This window comes from Poeciliopsis prolifica, unplaced genomic scaffold, assembly GCF_027474105.1.
Source record: "Poeciliopsis prolifica strain line A6 unplaced genomic scaffold, Auburn_PproV2 SCAFFOLD037, whole genome shotgun sequence".
NCBI classification, from domain to species: Eukaryota; Metazoa; Chordata; class Actinopteri; order Cyprinodontiformes; family Poeciliidae; genus Poeciliopsis; species Poeciliopsis prolifica.
In genome coordinates this window covers 5,817,244-5,838,345 of record NW_026562412.1, presented here as the reverse complement: position 1 = coordinate 5,838,345, position 21,102 = coordinate 5,817,244, and the positions used below count along the sequence as shown (strand labels likewise).

The 21,102-nt window shown below is 39.2% G+C and overlaps 1 protein-coding gene across 3 annotated transcripts; it reads right to left on the bottom strand.

Moving 5' to 3' along the window:
• Positions 1 to 117: 117 nt before the first annotated feature.
• syne3 (spectrin repeat containing, nuclear envelope family member 3) lies at positions 118 to 19,892 on the bottom strand. Of its 3 annotated transcripts, none has more exons than XM_055053535.1 (18): positions 19,544 to 19,892; positions 17,711 to 17,868; positions 15,072 to 15,244; positions 12,822 to 13,131; positions 12,602 to 12,757; positions 11,849 to 12,208; positions 11,291 to 11,427; positions 8,564 to 8,738; positions 7,268 to 7,450; positions 5,802 to 5,945; positions 5,401 to 5,535; positions 4,765 to 4,926; positions 3,584 to 3,756; positions 3,319 to 3,508; positions 2,527 to 2,670; positions 1,438 to 1,623; positions 739 to 789; positions 118 to 628 (listed from the first exon to the last, which is right to left on the bottom strand). In XM_055053535.1, exons 2-18 carry the CDS (start codon positions 17,852 to 17,854, stop codon positions 446 to 448), a joined length of 3,006 nt encoding a protein of 1,001 aa, XP_054909510.1. In that variant the 5' UTR covers positions 17,855 to 17,868; positions 19,544 to 19,892; the 3' UTR covers positions 118 to 445. The 3 variants fall into 3 exon arrangements, with proteins under 3 accessions (XP_054909510.1, XP_054909507.1, XP_054909508.1); XM_055053532.1 differs by lacking the exon at positions 19,544 to 19,892 and adding an exon at positions 17,956 to 18,147; XM_055053533.1 differs by lacking the exon at positions 19,544 to 19,892 and adding an exon at positions 17,956 to 18,147 and having other exon boundaries at positions 3,584 to 3,753.
• Positions 19,893 to 21,102: the final 1,210 nt, after the last annotated feature.

Here is a 21,102-nt window from a genome sequence, read left to right as displayed (position 1 = left end):
GAACATCTCAGACTGTTCAACAAATGATCAGAATCTTTATTTAGATAAGAATCAGAAACATTAAATAAACAAGAGAGAAACTTAAAACCTTATACTGGTATAGATTACAATAAAAACAAAAAAATAAAATAAAACTTCATCATATGTTCTGTAATGTTACATAAAGATGTCACATGATTGATGTGTCACCGCTTTGATGGATTGCTGAATCACCTGATGAGTCAGAGCCCATCAGGGTTCAGTGTAGTGGCACTAAATGGCATCTTCAACATGGTCACCTGCAGGCAGGTGAGCTGCGGTGGGCGTGGCCAGCCTGACATGGAGTTACTGTGCTGCAGGCTGAATCAGGATATGTTTGGTATGAAAGTAAAATCAACAGCAAACAGCAAAACACTGCAGAGTCTTCATGCTGACTGAAGGTGGAGGTCCGTCACTGTCCCGGTTCTCATGTGGGAGGAGGCCCGTCGTAGCGCAGCATGACGTTGAAGGATCGGGCGAAGTTGTTGGAGAGCGAGCAGCTGTTCCCATCGTCCATGAGCGGCAGCAGGAAGGCGAGGAGCAGCAGAGCGAGGAAGAGGAGCCACAGAAGAAGAGCCAGACGACAAATCCTGTACAACATCCCGGGTTTCTGAAAACACAGAGAGAAGATGGAGCAGCACAACTCCACATGAAGCAGTGATGAGATGATGTGTTTCGATGTTTAAGTGACGTAGGACGGTGTTACCACTATAACGTTACCTTTTCTGTTCTTGTTTCAGAAACTGTCCCCTTTACATTCTCTGCACCTCTCTGCAGAGACAGAACATCAAGTATTAGATTGTTTATCTCGACTCCGTGACTCAGAAACAACACAAAAGTACTTTTTTTCAGTTTGTTTGATGAAAATCTCGATAAATACACATGAATTTTACAAAAATTGTCAAATATAGTTACTGTGTGCAGTTTAACTATACAAATCACACTTCTTCATGTGACTGGTGTCCAAAAGAAGCACATTATAAACAGGAATTAGCAGTATTTGTGTTTTGTGGGGCAACAACTGCAGCCATACAATTACCAAAAACAAAGTAATTAATAGTTATTAATGTAATTTTATCATTATCACAATAGTACCACAAAATAACATTATGTCCATATTCATGAAGTTCACTAAACATAGAATGACTAAAACCTCCTTTTAGCAGCAGAAGTAAATTTGCACTGCCCCCTGGTGGTACACATAAACAGTGCACCAACAGCTAAAGCCCATTCTACCAACAAAATATAAAAGTAACTATTGTAACATAATATCACTGCTGGGCATCATAAGATGCATTGTTTTTAACTGGATTGATTTGAGGTGAATTTGGCCTGATTTATCTATATAAACAGGATAATGGTTTTGTTGTGAGAACTGACATTTATGGTGTTTTGGAGTTATAAATGAACTGAACTGACCATTAGCTCCAGATCATTTCTCTCATTGAGTCCCAGATTGTTATCCATTTCCTTCAGCTTGGACTTGTAGAGGGTCCAGCGGTATCGGAGGTTCTCCAGAGTTTCATCCTCACCCTGACTGCTCTGATTCTGCCGGAGCAACAGCTGAAACATCTGCTGACCTTCAGGCAGCCTGGATCTCAAAGCCTGTAGCAGGAGAGTTAATTACATATCATTGATTACTCATCTATTATTAACATATTAATACAAAACCATGTTTGAATAATGAACAAAACTGACATGCGGCCTGGGGAAGGCGTTTAATCCCAAGTTGCCTACGATCTGCATGTCTGTGCATAAATGTGAGTCTGAATGAATGAATGAATGAATGTGAAACTCTTTGAGTTTTCTGTAAATATGAACTGCAACATGTTTGCACATTTCCAAAACATCAAGCTAAAAAACGAGACAAAAAGGAGGTTGGAATTAAATTACGGAAAGATGAAAGCATGAACTCACCAAAGTGTAGTTCATTATTAAAAAAAAAAATTATAAGAGAGAAAATATTTGATGGTTTTAAGGATAAATAACTTCAAATTGTGTTCTGGATGTTTTAGTTTTGTGGTGCTTTCTTTCCTTTTATGCTTCTGTTTTGTGATTTTTACATAGAAAAAATGAAACATTTTGAGATATGTATATTTTGCAATGATGTATAAAGTGTCAGTTTAACGGTAGGGATAAATATAAGCCTTGTGCTTCTGCCTGCGTCTTTTCTATCAAGTTTTTAAAATAGTGGCAATATTTTGAAGTGTGGGTGACAAATTATTCGATAACTGACTGAATAAATAAATTAAAAACAAATAAATAAAATTCTCGACATGTTATTTTTCATTTATAAATATAATTGCATTTTTAGCATGTTAACATAACACTACTTACATCTTTAACATGTTAAGATATGAATATTTATAGTTAGCAATACCAATATATGATTAATATGTGATTATATAGTAAAAATTTACATCAATATGTAATAATATTATTATATTTTTTTATAATTAAGAGACATTTCAGCCTTTTTAAGAATTTCACTTCATTTCAGTCTGTTACCTGCAGGGTTCCCCGTTGGGTCTGGATCTCCTCGGCACTGAGGGAACTCTCATTGGTTCTGGTTGTCGTCATCAGAACTTCATCCTCTCTGGACAGCCACGCCTCAAACTCCCTCCAGTTGATTTGGTTTAGATCTCTGCTGCCCTGCAATGGCCAAACACAACCTGGGTCAGAACCAGAGCCGTCACTTCATGTTCACTTCATGTTCACTTCATGTTCAGTGTGCAGCGCCGTTAATCCAAACAGATCCGACTAAATCCACTGAAACGTCAAATCAGAAGAGGTGAAAAAATCTGGACTTTTTCACTTACGATACCGATACTGATATCTGAGGTTCAGTGTCGGCCGATACGATCCGAAACAGAAAAACAATGCAGATGTTTTTCACACTCAGACATATAGATCTACTGAGTTACAAATTTATTGGCTAAATCTGCACCGGTATAGCAATGGGCCAATAACTCCACGTGTCAAAACACAACTTTAATGTGTTCAGTCGACACAATTGGAAGTAAAATAAGTAAAAAAGGGAAAAAACCTTTTAAGTCAATTCAGCACCGGTTTTCCTGAATCGGATCGGAAACGGCTGATACTAAACCTCAGATATCTGTTTGGGGGAAAAAGTGATTCAGTGCATTTTTAATCCAGTGTTTCAAACTTTTGCAAAATTTTCTTTTCCAGGATTTTAAAGCATTATGGAGAAAAACTCTGTGTAGTTCTGAAAAGTTCTATAGAACCAGTGAGGAAAAACCAGATCAATATTATTTGACAGGGGCAAAGAAACATGTTTACCCTCCTATCTTCTTCTCCTGAAGACGATGCTGTCGTCGCCTCGCTTCCTTCTCTTCTTCCTGTGATCCTCTGTCTGGGTCCATCTGTGACGCAGAAACCCACTTCCTGCTTTATAGGATGCGGTTCTGATTCAAACCGTCCAAAGCTCTCTGCTGATCCAGAGCGAATCTCAGTGGAGCCGCCCTGCAGCCTGACAGAACAAAAACACTCAGTCTAGTGCCGAGCAGAACCTGATCAGAACCAGGGTTTGGGTTGAATCAGTTACCTGTTCACATTCAGGCTGAGTGTCAGCAGGTCGTTCCAGCGCTGCCTCAGCCGCTCCATGTCTTTCTGAATGTGGACCCGGCCGTCCGCTGAGGTTCTCTTCAGAACCTTCCCACCCTGAGCCTCGATCTGCTGCAGGTGGAGCTCCTTCTCTGGGAACTCCGCGAGGAGCTTCTGAGGAGAAACATGGAGGAGAGAGGAGTTCAGGCTTTCATCAGGAAGAACCTTCTCCACCCTGCAGAGCTTATTTCTACGGAAGAGGATTAAGGACACTGAAAAAAAAAGAATTCTCAGAATTCTGACTTTTTTTCTGAGAATTCTGACTTTTTTCTGAGAATTCTGACTTTAATCTGAGAATTCTGACTTTAATCTGAGAATTCTGACTTTAATCTTAAAATTCTGACTTTAATCTCAGAATCCCATTGTAAGATTTGGATTCGTAAGGGGAATGCAAAGCAAATTAATTTGTATAGCACATTTCAGGCTCAATAATTTATAGATAATTCAAAGAGCTATACAGAAAAATCAAGAGTAAGATTTTAAAGCAGAGGTTAAAAACACACTCATAAATAAATTAAACAAGCTAAAATAAATACAGTATGTAAATATTCTAGAAAACGAACTTTTTAATTTCTAATTTATTGAATTTAACCATGACTATTGAGTCTGAGGCAGCCAGGAGAGGAAGAAAAATGCTCACAGGTGTAAGATATCATTTTATGTTCTAAAAAAAAAAAATCTTCTCATCTAAAACTTGCAAATAATCTGAGACAATGCTCCTTCCTCTGACCTTCCTCTGTATCGTTGGCTGACTGTTACAACATTCAGATGTTTAAATGTTAATCTGAGCTGAAGCCTCAGAGAAAATATTTGACCGATTCCTAAATCTGGAGGGTTTCTATAAAACATCACTGCTGGACTTTAATTCTTCCGTCATAAAAACTGCATGTCAGAAAATCTCAGGGTTCTTTATGTTGGGTTGGAGTAGCTGTGCCGTTACGCTGCGCAGCGGAGATCCAAACACAGAACCGGATCAAAGCAGAGCCTTTTCGGTTCAGTTATCAGAAACCGGTCAGAACCCACTCAGCTGGTTGTTAAAGGTTCTGGTGATCAGGTTCTACTGGGTTAGCAGAATGGACGGTCTCTCTCTCTCACTCCTTCAGAACTGATCGTAAAACTGACCTGGGCTTCGGGTCGGCGCCCCTCCACAGTCCATCCTCCTGTCGGGCTGCAGAACGAATCCAACTTCTGCCTCATGACCATGATCCACTTCTCCATGTTCAGGAGGTCGCCATGGAAACACTCATGGTCTGAGACGATGTCATCGCAGTCCTGAACTTTGACCTGGACGAGAAAGAAACAGCAGCTCTGATTTGTTCACTTGTTTTCAGAAAGAAATAAACAAAGAACAAGAGAAAAAAGGAAGGACGGATGAGTGGCTGAATGGAAGGAAGGAAGGAAGGAAGGAAGGAAGGAAGGAAGGAAAGAAAGAAGGAAGGGAGGGAGAAAGGAAGGAAGAAAAGAAGGAAGGAAGAAAGGAAGGAAGGAAGGGAGAAAGGGAGAAAGAAAGAAAAGAAGGAAGGAAGGAAGGGAGAAAGGAAGGAAGGGAGAAAGAAGAAGGAAAGAAAGAAAGAAGGAAGGGAGGGAGAAAGGAAGGAAGAAAAGAAGGAAGGAAGGGAGAAAGGGAGAAAGAAAGAAAAGAAGGAAGGAAGGGAGAAAGAAAGAAAGAAAAGAAGGAAGGAAGGGAGAAAGGAAGGAAGGGAGAAAGAAAGAAGGAAGAAAGGAACAAAGGAAGGAAAGAAGGAGGCTCTATCTCACTGTGACTCTCCGGTGAAGCTCTGACCAATCAGCACACAGCTTCTCGTATTGGGTCCGGCTGCTCTGATTGGAGGAGACCAGCTTCTCCAGAACCGTCTGCTGGGCCTCGCCGTCCTCCAGCTCCTTCTGTAGAACCTGAGACCCGGAAAAACACCAGGAGAGTGATGATGTCACACCTCAGAAGAAAAATGTCCTTCAAAAAAAAACAGGGCTGGTTGAGACCAAAGCACCAAAATGAAGAGTTTTGATTCCAGTTTTTGGTGGAAAAAGAAAGAAAAGATCAAATCAACAAATCGTGTTTATAGAAATTATTGAGCTCGTTTAAATTTTTCATGCAATTAATTGATTTATTGCTTCTTACAGTGAAATCAAAGCGCCTGCTGTGGCTTTATTGATCTCACCAGCATCTGCTCCAGCTGGCTCTTCTTGGCCAGGATGTCTGGCTGAAGAACATCAGCAGCCAGCAGCCGCTCTCTGAACGCCGACAACGTGGCGAGGATCTGCTTGTACTCTTCGTCAAAGTCTTTGGTTCTGGAGATTAAACTCTGACAGACAAAGAGAACATCAGAACACGTTGGAGGGAAACTGTCTGCTGTGACAGGCTCTGAGACGTTTCATGTTTAGTTCACTGACAGAAGGAGATAAACTTCTCAGCCCCTCAGACAGGTAACTCAGAGAACAGGTCGCTGTATGTTTCTGGATTGTTTATTATTGATCAATTCGGCTCAAACTTTGCTCAATCAGAAACCGGAGAGCTGTCAGAGATCTCTCCGTTCGCAGCGGCAGAATCCAAACTGAGCAAATATCAGAGGAGTTTCTGTTTCCTCTGCGAGAAACAGGAGCTGCAGGCTCTGAAAACCAAACATCAGCTTTCTGATGCAACTTTGACAGAGACAGAGGAAAGAATACAGGATGAGTTTCCAGCAGAGAGATGGGAGGGCTCCATCCTTAAAACGCAGCAGGAGAGAGTTGATGGATGGAGCTGCTGCGGTGGGAAACTGCAGGTATAGTTTGAGGAAGGAAGTTTAGATGCTGAGGTTAAAGAAAAAGGGCAGCAAAGAGAGAAGTTTATACAAACATTCACATCCATTTTTTATGTTTTCAGCAGATCAATCAGCTCAAATTTCATCTCTGGAGATGCACCAAATCAAACTTCTACTTTTGCTGCTGCAGGTTATTTGACAGGAGTCTGAACTCAACAAGAAATGGAGCAATTGCAAGATTTAATTTGTGAATTAAAGCATTGCTAACCCTTATCAAATTTTTATTAAAATCAAAAATATAGCAAAGATGAAACTGCTGGTTCACAGACTCAAAAACAATTTATCAGATTAATTTTGACAAATCGATTACCAACTAAATAAAAAGGTCAAAACTGTGCAAAAATAAGTACATCTTGCATTTAAGATAAAACAGCAGCAGTTTTCCTTTACCTGATTTAAATTCTGTAAAAATTAAAATCTCTTAAGAACTTTATGCTAACCAAATATGAATCAGTTAATCCAAAAATAAACTAGATTATTTTTCTAGTGAAAAATAATCTAGTGACACAGCAGAGAAGAGGAACCATCTTAGTTTTTTGGGTGTCACACTAGGATGTCCCCATTTTGTGGCTTTTATTTGTTCTTTTCCAATTAATGTGGAATAATCTAGTTCAGATTTGTGCATCTCGAAAGTGAAGCATATTTTCAATATTTTATGCCATAAACTGAAACTTATGGTAGAGCATTTGAAGTTCATTTTCTTGACCACTAGGTGTCCTTTTTTAACACTGCTATTACCTAAGCAACAAATTGATTTATCTTTTGAAGTAAAGGTCACAGTTTTAGCCTCAACCTTCCCTTCCCACCCAGGTGCGCTCAGGTACCTCCAGCCTGTTCTTCCTCTCCAGCAGCTGGCTGTGCAGCAGCTCTCTGGTTCTGACGGCGGCGCTCAGCTCCCCCTGAAGATCGTCAGAACTCTCAGTACCGAACACCGAGTCCAGCAGGTCTCCTTTCACCTGCAGCAGACTCAGACGCTCCTGCAGCTCGGTGCTGTTCTGCAGGAGACCCTGAAGGAAACGACGGAGGAGAGAAATGATGCAAAGTTAGAGGTGAGACAGAAACTTTGAGCTGAAGCTGAGCAGCTGCACAGAAAACATTGAAACATTCCTGCTAATGTTTTAATCTCCATTATGCTTCAGTTTTCATCAGATTCTGCAGTGAAACTTTCAGAGTCTGAATATTTCTGGTTTCCTCTTTTTACATTTCATCATTTCCATGTACAATTTATGACTAAAATCAATGAAATACTTGCTTTTTACTAGTCCTGGGTGATATGGATGAAAAATAAAATTTTGATTTCTAATTTTTTGTTCTCACTTTTCTTCTTTTAAAAATTGCAAATGAGAGAAAAATATCTTTTATTTCAATAAGTCCTTGTGTGAATTGACCTGAATTCGAAGCTCAAACAAATGGAATCTGTAAAACATTTTCTCAAACAAAATGGTAAGTTTCAGGTGAGTTAACATTATTCTAGAAACCCAAGAAGTGCATTGTTCAAAAATAAATAAATGGAGATTTTCCAAAAATGTAATTTTTCAAGAGAGCATTAGTGACGTCAGACTTTGATGTCGGTTGCTTAATTTAATATCTGAGATTCTTTATCAGATTGAAGCCATGGCTTTATTAGTCTGTCCAAAATAAATTGAATCATTTATGTCCCTATAAACCTTCCATGTTACAACAGGAAGGGCCCACCCCAACCTGTTTCTACATTTATGTGAATCTCAATGAATGACATTAAATCAGTAGTCAGATGCAAAGCATGAAACCTGCATCACAGAGAGTAAATATATTTTAATTCCTTATTTCTGTTGATTTTAATAAGATGCAACCAAAGAAAACCCAAAATCTAGTTCTTGTGGAAATAATAATATTACATAACTTCAATAAAAAATGCATTTTTAATCTTAAAATGTTGAAAATGTGATATTATTGCCAGCACAAATATCACAAAGAATGCTGACTTGACAGTAGACAGTTACTGACACCTTCAACAAGGAGGCAGATTGCTAAAGAAGCTGAATATTCACACAAAATGCTTTGAGCATATTAAGGGAAAGTTTAGTGGAAGGATGATATTTGCTAGAAACATCATCAATATCATGGAGTGTGTGTTATACCTGGATCTTCTGCAGCAGCATGGCCGTGTTGGAGAAGTCGTTGACATTGTTGGAGGCCTCCATCACCTGAGAGACGGAGTTTGCCCACTGAGAGAAGTTGAGCAGCGGATCCCGGAGGAGACTCCTCAGCTCCAGCTCCGACTCCGAACAAAGTCTGGAAGCTCTGCTCTTCACACTGAGACACAGAGACAGGCGGAGGACGAGACAGCGGACACAGTTTTTAACAGACAGCTCTGACACCAGTCTGTGTTTTTGGCGCTTCGCTTTCAGACTGCAGTGGGATTCATTTCTCTTTGCTCAGTCGGATGATGAGCGCTCTTTAAACTTCACTTTGCAGCTTCGAAAGTTTGGTGTGACTCACCACTTCATAAACTCTCTTCCCTTTCAGAACAAACAAATCTAGAAGGTTTAGTTTTATCTGCTGGAAATGAGCCTTTTGAAGCCTCCGTTCAAGGTGAGAGTCAAAACAAACAGTTATTATTTCCTGTTTCTCCATGGAAACGGAAAACAAGCTTGGAGCTCGTTGCGTTCAATTTGTTGATCCCTAATAACCTTCAGCTTTGTTCAAACCCAACAGATTTCAGAAAACATCAAACTGAGGCCGCAGAAGAAAGAAAATAAAACGTTTACGTTTGACAACAAATTAAAAAAAACTCTTTTAAGCTAAATGAGGAAGGTGTTATTATGAAAAACAGAGTTTTAGTGATGCAGAACACTGACATGCATCAAATATCTGGTCCTGCTTAAAATCTCATCGGGTAATTTTTGGTCTATTTTGGTAAAAGAAAAAACTGCATAAATATTTAATGGGAAGAAACAAAGCTAAAATTCATGCTACAACTAAATTAATGATTATGTTTTATCTTTTTGGTCAAAAACAAACCAAAAGGTAATAATGTAATACAGACAGATACAGGAGATCCTTCCTGTCTTAACATGAGTCAAAAGATTAAAATTAGAACTTATTTTTCTGTCAAACGTAAAGTTCAGAAGTTCTTACTTACTTAATTAACATGCTTTTATTTTTCTAGCATTTCCAGTTAAAGCTGTGTGGACTTAACTAAAAGAAAAAATTATTATCCTGTTTAATTAGCTATATATTTCACTTTGAGCATCATAATACTTAGTTTGGTCCAAATTATTCATGCAGATCTTTAAGCGATCTTCAATCCTCAAAAGACCCAGAGCATGAATATAAATGATGAAAATAACTGAAAATGAGCTCAGCAACTATGATAATTACTAAAGATTTTAAAAAGTATGGTAGTTTTTCAGTCTACTGATGTGTCTTCCATATAATTTTATTGTCTTGTCATAGTCTTTGATACTATTTTTATAGAAACTGTAATTAGGGGTTAAACTGCATCCACTGCGATGGCAGCAGCTTGCAGGTCTGAGCTCAGCTTCCTCCCACACTGCGATGTTATTCAAAATTAAACAGAACGTAAAGAAAAACCTGAAAAAGCTGCATAATTTTTTTTTACCTGGAAAGTGTTTCTTAAAAACAATTCAGGATTCATTTTGCCTCCATGTGTTAAACAGGAAGCTAAATCACAATTGGGCGTAAAGACAGAAGCATAAGAAGCACTGCAACATGCAATGACCGCACACTGTCCTCAGTTTCTTTAGAAATGCCAAAACTGCTCGTCTCGACTCGAATAATTTCCCTGTTTGCTGAGCTTTTAACACGCTCAAATCGAATGTTTCCCATTCCTGAAGAAATTTGCTTTAAGAGTGATTTTTCAGAGCTGTTCCATTCATTTGGTGGAGGAGCTCCCCCTGGTGAATGATGCAAGCTGTGGAAATAATGATGCTACTGCACAGGTCAACAAGAACACACTGAATATAAACCACCTGCGTCTGGCAGTATGTTGATATTTGTGTTTAGACTTTCAGGTTTTACTTCAAAGTGTTAAACGGTGAAACGTTTCCTCAAAAACACAAATTGTGGGAGAAAACCCATAACTCTAAGGAAAGTAGTTCTCTTTGGTAACTTGCATAAAATTTTTAATGCAGGTTTTTTATTTTTAATAGATTTTTCAGCTTTAGCAGAAGTTGACTCAATGAATAGTAACAATAGCAGCATCTTTTTTGGACAGCAGGGGGAGTTTGTCTTTGTAATTTATTTAATCTGAGGGTTTATTGGATTGTTAAACCCAAAAATTGGACATTTTTAAACTCCCTTGTCATAATTTCCCATAAATATACATTTTTTAAGGAATTTTTCTATTTTTTCAGGTATTAGGAATTAGGAAACTTCCCAAAAATCTCCTATTTTTTAAGAAATTTTGAAAAAAGGAAATGCACAGACCAGAACTTTGTGGCCAATTTCCGATTTTTCCATATGCTGCTACAGATTTTGGGTTGATATTTGCATTTTTTCATCTTCTCTTCCAACAATTTGGAAATTCATCCTCAGAAACTTTTCTGAACAAGTCACCGTCCGGCTCTGATACGTAAACAATCAATCAAATCCACTGAGGTAACTAACATCAGACAGAATAAGAAGGACCGGCTTCAGCTCAGCTTTACATAAATTTTACTCTCCTTTGTGTTAATAATTTACGTTTTATGGTTTCAACATGTTTTACAGCTGCTTTCATCAGATCAGATCAGTTAAATCAGCTGAGAAATGGAAACGGTGTGATTTTATTTTTTTTTATCAGAGAAATTTACCAAAGGCGGTGAAACACCTCAGCTGAAGGTTCGATCGCAGGTTGCTCCTACCTCTGATGCTCTTTAACGACCGCCAGGACGCCGTCTGTGAGGTGGCGAGGATCCTCCGAGAACCGGAACAGATCCTTCAGCTGAGACTTCAGCAGCTCCACCTGAGACTCTTTACCTGCCAGAGTCTTCCTCACGTCCTGAAACACAGAGGAGAGACTCTTCAGGCTCCCGGGTCTGAATCTCACACAACCCCGTCCCGTTCCAGCGTCTCCGCCTCAACAGTCCAAATCTTCAAATCAAACAAAATTGGTGCCAAATGTTGCTGCTGCAAAAAAGTTTTGTTTGTGCCGCTATCGTTTTAAATGCTATTAATGAATATTTCCAGAGGTTATGAAAAATATTTTTGTTTCAGTCAAAGTCTGTAGTACAAAAGTTTTAGCTGCACAAACTTAAACATCAATTAATTGAAATAAAGTTTGTTTGATTTTGTAAATGTGGACCAGCTGGTTGACCTTTGATGACCTCTGGAAACATTTATTAATTATTCTAAAATGATAGCAGCGCAAACGTTTGACACCAGGTTTGTTTAATATGAAGAAGCTGTGGAACTTCACTTACTGAGTATTTCCTCCACTGCCCCTCCATCTGCTCCCCGGTCATCTCCATGCAGCTCTTGGACTCCAGGGTGTCGACCAGCTCCTGGTCCAGTTCCTTCAGCATCTCACTGATCCGGCCGATATCCTCCCCCAGCCGCTGGCACCGGGTCACATACTGACTGTGGGAGTCTAAGCTGCAGCGCAGCCCCTCCTCGGCCTCACAGAGACCCTGCCGCAGGCGCTGCCAGCCCAGCCGCAGCTCCTCGGCCTCCTCCTGCACGGCCTCGGCTCCCGCCGGGGACGTGTTGGCCCGAACGGCGTCGGCCACGCCTTCGATGTGCTGCAGCGTCTTCTCCTCGCAGTCCACGCTTTCGTCAAAAGTCTGAGATAAAGAAAGACGTTAGGGAAGGGCCGTTACTTTTTTCTATATTTAGCTGACTTCAATAAAACAGATAAAAGTCCATTTGGGTGCAGCAAATTCTGTTTTTTTATTAAAAGTTACTGCATAGATGTGGCTCTACTAATTATCTTTAGGCTTGATGGTAAAAACATTGACACTTTGGTAAAAAGTTAAAATAAACTGCAACAGACGGTGCAGAAATGCATTTAGGAATTCTAAATATAATGTAAAATATTTAGATTTAACTCTGTCATCAATACCCAGCTAGAATTTCAATACAGATATTAGGATCGGATCGGTGCCTCTCAAGTTTCTCTCTCTGACCTGGAACCGACCAGCAGACGCCGACATGCTGTTGGCAGCGAATTGACTGACCTTCAATGCTCTCAGTTTGTTCTCCGGCGTTTCTTCCAGCTTCATCAGCTCCGTCAGCTCTTTGGTTTTAGACACCAACCAGGACTGGAACTTCTGAACGTGGCAGTGGAACATGTGGTGCTCTTCGCTGATCTTCTGCAGCAGCGTCAGTCGCTCCTAACCAAACAGGAAAATGCATCCATGACCCGGTCAGGATGAGCCGATGTGTATCGTGTCTTACCTGGGCTCGGTCTCGAACTTCCACGTAGTCCTCCTGCAGCCTCTGCTGGGCCTTCGCGTCCACGCTGGGATCCTCGGTTCTGCTGTGCAGCGCGGCCGCCTCGTCCAGCAGCCTCTCCAACAGAACCGCCTGGCTCTTGATGTCGCTGACAATCACCATCTGCTGCTCCACCTGCCACAGCTTCTCCTTCAGGCCCATCTGCAGCTCCACGTCCAGGTCCAGGCTGCGGCGCTGCTTCGTCAGCCACAGCTCAAACTCCTCGTACGCCTTCAGGTACTCGCTCCAGTGGAGCCACACCCACTCGATCCGGCTGCAGAGACAGAGACGTGGGATGGACTTTACTTTAGAAATGTGTTTTAATTAATAAATAGCTTTTTATTCATTTTAAATAAACTTTTTCAGTTAAAATTTTTTCATTTTTAACTTTTAAAAAATAGGCTGTTTTTACAAGTTTTGTATTCCAATAAACTTTTACATAAAACTATTTAAAAGTTAACAGTCTGGTGATTATTATTATTTGGGGATTATCAGATTAATAACTCGATATCAAAAGGTGTTTAATTGGAGATTTTATTGTTGTTTATACAGAATTTTAAAGCTAAAACTTTCATTTGAAGAGTTGTTTTCTTTATATATTAAAGGCAAAATGTATTTATTTCTGTGCAGTTTTGACTGAATTAATGCTCTGACATTGTTCTATTTGCAAAGTCTGTTTACTCCAGTTAAAGATTAATCTATCACGAAATTAGATTATGGTCATTTTAATAATCGATTCATCAGATTAGTCACTTCATCTCTAATTTACTTCATTTAAACTTCCACTCTGTAAAACAACCAGCAGGGTCAGAAATCTCAGACCATCTCTGCTCTCAGCTGGTTTCAAATTAGTTTCTATTTAAGATTTGAAAAGGTATTTAATTCAGATGCTATTCAAGCAGCTCCTTGTTTAACTCAAATGTTGAAGTGACATTTTGGAAAACATCCCAGTTGATTTGACATTTAGTTAGACTGCATGCTGACAACGTGGCATTACAGGCTCTTTAGCAGCCGCCTCTCTCTGTTATCTGTCTGTTTCACATGCGAAGCCCTTTGAGATGTTTATGTTTCCTGCCGTGAGGACATCAACCTCTCATGATGTCTTCCTGGCATTTTCCTCCTTTCTAAATTGTTTCTTTATTCCCAGAGCGAGAAAATAAACCCGGTTCTTTTATGTTTCAGGAAAACAAGCAGGTTTAAAGGAAAACAAGCAGGAATCAATGTTCTGATTTACTGGAAAATTATTCTGTAAGACGATTCACAAAAACCTCTGCAGACAAACAACTGTGAAAAATTATTTCACACGCAAACTCCAAAAAAAAAACCCAAAAAAGGTCATATTTTCATCTCTGATATGAGTTTTTATGTCAGAGTTGAAGATGCAGCTTGCTCTCTGATTGGTCGATGGATTCCACCTGACAGGTGATCGGTTCTCAGGCGTTTTGATTGACCTGAAAACAATCCCGGTATTTAAATGTTTCTGCCAACACTGAATTCAGTGATCCTTCCTCTTTTATGTTTATTTACAGTAGCGTCTCTCTGGACTTTGACAGTTCCCCTGAAACTGTTTGAGGAACTAAAAGACTAATATTCTATTAGCTGAGTTGTATATAACATTTATTTTAGACAAATTTAATCATATACAGTGTTTCATGACTGATTTTGCTGCTTTCTATGTGAGTTTTTAACTGTTATTATTAATTTTGTCCATTGTTATTGCTGCTCATTGGGAGCCGTTGTTGTTATTTATTATATTTAATTATGAAGTTAGTGAACTGCTTTTAACCACCAACTTCATTTCCTCTTTTCTTAGAACAAATACGGTGAACCTAACTGTGTCTGTCATAAAGTCAACCTACTGGAACTGAGATAACATTGAAAGATTCACATCCAAATGTTAAAGAGAAGGAGGAAAAATTTCATTGCAGTTCGTTAGGTGTTTATAGCCTGGAGAGTTTTTTTGTTGATATGGTGGAGGAAGGATAAATAATATAATGATAATAAAGCTTTAGGGATAAGTAGAAGCAATTAACATGTTGGTTTAGTATTTAGAGCCGTAACTAATTTGCAGTGCTCATCCCGAGAAGAGCTTTTAAGTAAACAATCATTTACATGCACACCAAACAGAAGGCAAAAATGTTTATCATTATAGCTTTTGCTGCAACTAAAATGCAGCAAAGTTTACCTCCAACACACTGATGCACTGAAGGTTACCTGTGACAGTGGACCATGTAGGTGGTGGTCTCATCCCACTGGTTCTTCAGCTCCTTCAGTTTGGCATTGGTGCTGTTCCTCAGCTCTTCATCGGCGCTCTGCAGAAGCTTCTCTGCAGCCATCAGCGCCTGGTCCACTATCATCCGACCATCGTGCGCCAAATCGTGGATTTTCTACAAAATCACACGTGAAAAAAGTTTAAAATCCAAACACCTTTCAGCATTTAGACTCCTGTCTCTGGCAACAGGTAGTTCTTCAATTATCGCACAAAACCACCATCTCCTTCTTGTTTCTGTGTTCCTATAACTTTGTTCAGATGTTCAGGTTTATTCTCCTCTGAAAAAACAATAAAAATCAGATTTTTCTAAATCTTTAAACCTGATTAAGATTAAAAAAATATTTTCTCCTGAGATCAAATTAACAAGTTCAGCTCACATGGATCCTGGATGTGAATCTCTAAATCTGTTGCAATAAGCAATTAATCAATGCTTATTGCATTGATTAAAGCAATGAATAATCATTTAGTGATTGTCACTAAATGATTAATCACTTAGTGGTGAGTGATTAATCATTTGCATGTTTGTTTTTCTTCTTTCTACCAAAGAGACTTGATGACCAAAGTATTCAGTCTGGTGCATCAATCTTAACTAAACCTTTTTTGAAGAAAATTTAGTTTACAGAGACTTCAGCATCCATTTTATTTGTTTTAACACAAGTTTTATTTATTTATTTTATATATTTAAAATGTCTTGCAGTTACAAAGTTAATTGCTCATTAGGAGAAAAAAAATTGTACTTCCATTATCATGTCATTATCATTATATTACTTGAAAATGATCTCTAAACAACAATATTCTCATTTATCTCAATTATTTCTGGGTCAATTTGTGATCCAGCAAACTTTGCTACCATGTTATACAGTGAAGCTCAGTGATGACGCATGACGACATTCAGGAACTACAAATACATGTGAGGATATTTGTAGCACAGCAGTAAAATAAAGATCAGGCATTAAACTGGCGATTCTACCAAATAAAACTGAGATAAAACTCGTTCAGAGCACAACAGAACATAAACTTAAACAACATCCTGCAGAGATTTGCCTTCACCATTCATTCTTGTCCTTCATGCTTTTCCTGAGATTCATTACTTTGTGCAACAACTGAAACTCAGTGCAACAGCAGCCAGAGCCTAAAGGAAAATGTTGACAGATCTTCAGGAAGCCTGGAGACTTATTTAAATTATTTATCAAGATCACTTGAAAAGGTAAAGTAAAGGAAGCCTTTCTGTTGTAGCAGCAGGTTCAGAGTGAGGAGGTTTTATCCCCGTGAGTTGGATGAACATAGAGAATCAGGAACTCTTTGTAAAAATAGCTTTTAGAAAAAAAACAAGAAAAACACTGCGGCCTTCTCAGAAACAACAAGTCTAAGAGAAGAACATGAACTCAGATTTAGTACCTTTATCAGAATCAAAACAGAAATCAAGAATTTCAATCTGGTTCTGCCGCCTGTTTCTGCAGAACAGCTGACAGACTGCAGTTTTTATGAGGGCGAGGCCTTAAAGTGAAAACAGGAGCCGCAGCAACTCGATGATGATTGATGTTGTCATCAGGTGCAGGAGCAGATCTATATGCTCTATATCTATTCACAGTCTGCAGCAGCTCATCACGGAAAGCTTAAGCTCTGCTGGAGCAGCGATGCAATTAATGATTCTGACTCCAGTTAGGGCAACACCCAGCAGGGAGCGGCTCATAAAACTGCATGCATTCGTGCAACCACTATCAGATTGTTTGTACGGTTGCTTAAAGAATACTGATTGAAACAGAGATGAGATTCCCAGTTAGAGCAAATCAAACTGTATCTCTGTTCCCTCTCAAAGTGACTATTGTCCTTCCTTGAACAAGTTACAATGGGTTTATGGGCATTATGTTTGCACAAAATCATTTTTAGATATTGGGATTTTAGTCAGCTCAGACCCTAACTCAACAAGTTGAGTTAGGTACAGACAAGTTGAGTCTGTACCTTTAAATGCAAATGAGCTGCTGCAGGCAAACTCAATGTTTGCACTTACGTGTGAAAATGGCTGCAAAAGTGTCAGCAATTAAACAACCATGCATCTTTAAAAAGCATTAGTAGGGCCTCCTGCACAACCAACAAAAGCATGAACTTACTGCTAACGACTGATTTTCACTTATTTAAATAGTTGGGATGTTTTTAGAAGTAGTTGAGACCCAAATGAAAGTTAAAAAATGTGAATTTTTCATGACTAGTCCTCTTTTAAAAGCAGATGAAGCTGACTGTAGAGCAGCTGAAGCCCACCTGAGAGCAGATAACCAATCTGAGAACAGGTAGAGCGGGTGCTAAAGCAGGAATAACTCACCTGAGAGCTCATCTTGCTAAGTGAAATGAGCTCTTACTTATTTGTGACATTACATTCCAAAGATCTTAGAAATGGCTCATCTTCCAGTCACCACAAGACATCTTTTTTAAGAACTTTTTGGAAGGAGTTGAGACCCAAATGGAAGGACAAAAACATGCAAAATGTGCCCAGCGGGTTGGGGTTTTTAGAAAAATCCTACCACATATCCGACTAAATTCTACATTCAGACAGCGCAACCTCATCAAAGAAAACCCGACACACCTCGGTTTCCCTGAGTCGGGCCTCCAGGGCATCTCGTGGTCCCGCCGTGTTGTCATTAGCCTTCAGCTGCTCCTCGATGCCCTTCATCCACGCATCAGCCTCCTGCAGGCGGGCGGTGAACTCCTGCTGCTCCTGCTGGGTCATGGCCGGACCAGAACCTGCAGAAAGAGGAATAAATCAGAACCAGCAGGAACATGAAGCTGTTCCGTCTCTCGGGTTTAATTCCCTGCCCATCAAGGTGTAACCTTCAAGTTGTGAGTCAGAGGTCTGCATTCTTCTTCTTCTTCTTGATTGTTTTCCAGTAAAAACTTCATTAATTCTCCTGCAGTTTGTTGAGGTGGGAAAACAAAAATCCCAGGAATACTCTGTGTGGCTCTCAGGTCTGTGGAGGAACTCGTTGTTCCCTCAGGAGCTGCAGCTGGAACGTTAAAAGTTAAACTGCAGCGAAACACGAAGCTGGGAGGAGCCAACAAAAAGACTTCTCCTTTGAGAGGCAGCAGAGTGAGAGCGGTTTTCCTGAATGACTCACTTTAACCACAGCAACATTCCTCTTGGTTCTTTCACACCACGACTGCAGAAATTCTGAGTAACAAACTTCAATTTGGTTCAGATGGTTAATGCGTTTCACTGAGGTTTTAACTTTGCAACTCTGTTGCTCTAAGGAAACAACCAGAACTCTCAGTTTGGACCTTTCTGAACTCGGCCGCTTCCAATTAGTTCAACTGTTTTATTGTTGTTGCCTCACAGTTAAACTTCACAGGTTACAATAATGTGTTTTAAACGAACAAAAATAATCTAAAAATGTCCTCTCAACATCTGGTTTAGACATTTCTATATCATCAAAAAGAGTCTCCTCCTTCATACTAAATGTTATGTATGTTTTGTATGGTCTAAAAATTATTTCCTTCAATCTCAGAACTCCAACTTTTTGCTCAGGAATCCAGGGAATTATCATTTTAATCTCAGAGAATGTAAATATCAAGGTCAATCTCAATAATATCAACTTTAATCTCAGGAATCCTGCATTTTGTCTCAGAATTCCTACTCTAATCTGACACAGAAATCTGGCCTTTAATCTCAAAATTCCAATTTCAGAATATATACTTCAATCTCAGATATCTTGCCTTTAATCTCTTAATATCAATCTTAGAATATCAATTTGATATCAGAAATCTTGCTTTAACTCTAATAATAATAACTTTGATCTCAAAATGCTGGTTTTAATCTCGGAATATTGACTTTAATCTCAGAATTCCGACTTTTATTTTAGAATTCTGACATAAACTTTAGAACTACGACTTTTTTCAAAATTCTGAATTGGGAGATTAACGTCAGATTACTCCCCCCTCCAGTAATCCTAATCCTTATTTCAATAAATTATTTTTTTAAAAATTTTAATCTCTTAATAATATGATGCCCTGCACCAATTGGATCAGGCAGATGGTTCCGGTTCTGTCAGAAGATCAGAGGAAACAGGAAACTCTGCAGGAAGCAGATCAGACCTATCCTGACCTTCATCAGTCTGCAGCCAGAACCGGAAGCCCAACAAGAGACCACAGTTTGGCGGCTTCCCGTTAGAGTGACGCAGCTCTATGACGTCAGGTGTGTTTTGACGTTAATCCACCTGAGCCTGAAGGACAGGTGAGCTCTGATCTCAGCTGATCAGGTGTTACAGAGACTCTTTAACAGGAAACAGAGCGCTGGTATGTATGCAGCGACCCGGAACACGCCGAACAGCTGCTGCTGCGGCAGAACCGAACTCCGTCTGGGTTCGGTCAACAAACAACGAGCAAACAGCGCGTGAACAGGTCCAAAAGAAACACGAGCACTCACAGCTTCCGGCTCCGAGCGGTTCTCCGTCCGGTTGCTGCACAGAGTTATCAAAACAGTCCCGGCGGGTCGGCGAGGACGGGAAACTTCCTGCTGACAGGAAGTGGAGCTCTGCGCTGCGTTCATGACCGCTCGGAAATTAAGCAGAAGCTTCGGATATTAATCATGACTGCAGGATTTTTCATCGCCAAATAAAATTGGTTGCATTGAGTGATGTTTGAAAATGAAGAAGCGCAAATTAATATTTCTGTTCCCATAATAGAAGAATAAAATAAGTCAGATTCACGTCCTAACAGAGAAATCCGAGGATTTCAAATGCATCAGGTTCCACCGAAGTGAAACAAAACAGTTTGATTGTTTTATCTCTACTAAAAGATTAATCAGCTGTATGTTTACATCAAGTCAATAAAGTTTTTGTATCTCCCTCTCTCGTTGTTTTTTTTTTCTCTGAATAAAGTTTTTGTTGCATTGTATTTGGTCTCCACCTCATTGGGAAAACATGCAATATGTGGTTGCACTGGTGAAAGCTGCAGTAAAATTAGCAATTAGAAAGTGTTATGTAAAAAATAAATCCAGGTAAACACAAAGGTTTTATTACAAATAAATTTATCTGGCTAATGTCTGCTGTTTGATTATTGATATAATTTAGATTAGTTCCTAAAGTACTACTATTTTACCACATAGTAAATTATTTTTATCCTACACTAGCCAACTGTTGACAACCAGAATCTGAATGCATTATCCTTCAATAATTAACCAGCAGTGACTGCAGTCCATGCAGTTGTGCAATTTGTTATAGTTTAAAGTGATATGGCTCATTTGATTAGATGAGAAGATTAGAAATACCTTTGGAAAATAACCTTAAACCAGGTGTAAAACATTTTCCTTTAATCCCATATTTCTCTGTTAAAAACGTTTTTAGTGGTGTAATCGTTTTCATTAAATGGAAAATCATCACAATTAAGAGAATAAAGTATATACAAGTTGTGTTTTAAAGAGTGATATGAGATACTTTAAAAAAATAACTTTTCAGTAAAATATGCAGTTAGTCATCTAGCTGGCTAATGTAATGAAAGAACAAAGCGCTGTGCTGCACATGGCCTGAAAGTAGTTATCAGATTTGGTTCCAGTAACTAAGATATTGTAAATTAACAGAGGATGCACATGTGAAACCTTTTGCAAAGGTCTGATTTTGTCTTGCATAAAGTAGACAACATTTCAGAAAACAACAGTATTTTCCTTCAGGAAAATGTCCATTTATCAGATCCAAACCAACTGAAGCACTCTTGGATCTAATGACTCAAAATCTAGGAGTGTCTTTTGCTTTTTTAGCAAAACAGCTTTTTGTATTTCCTAAGTTTATTTTTTCTTGTATTAGAATTACTTTTGAGATTAGACCTGATTCTAATCTCAGGTCTTATCTCGGTCTGATATCTGGCAGAGTCTGATGAAACGACTATAGGGTTTCTCTGTGGAAAGAGATTCAGACTGAGATGTTAGAGGAATAGTGAGAGCAGAGAAGTCGGTTCAAATCCATCTGAATCAGAGGCAGAGTCAGTTTA

Excerpts from the sequence above, each read along its gene's own strand:
- syne3 (XM_055053532.1), bottom strand. The coding sequence starts at position 17,983 with ATGCAGACCTCTGACTCACAACTTGAAG. Across the intron at positions 17,869-17,955 it reads CTCTGACTCACAACTTGAAG|GTTCTGGTCCGGCCATGACC; the intron begins GTTACACCTTGA and ends CTCTTTCTGCAG. Across the intron at positions 12,758-12,821 it reads AAGTTCGAGACCGAGCCCAG|GAGCGACTGACGCTGCTGCA; the intron begins GTAAGACACGAT and ends CTGTTTGGTTAG.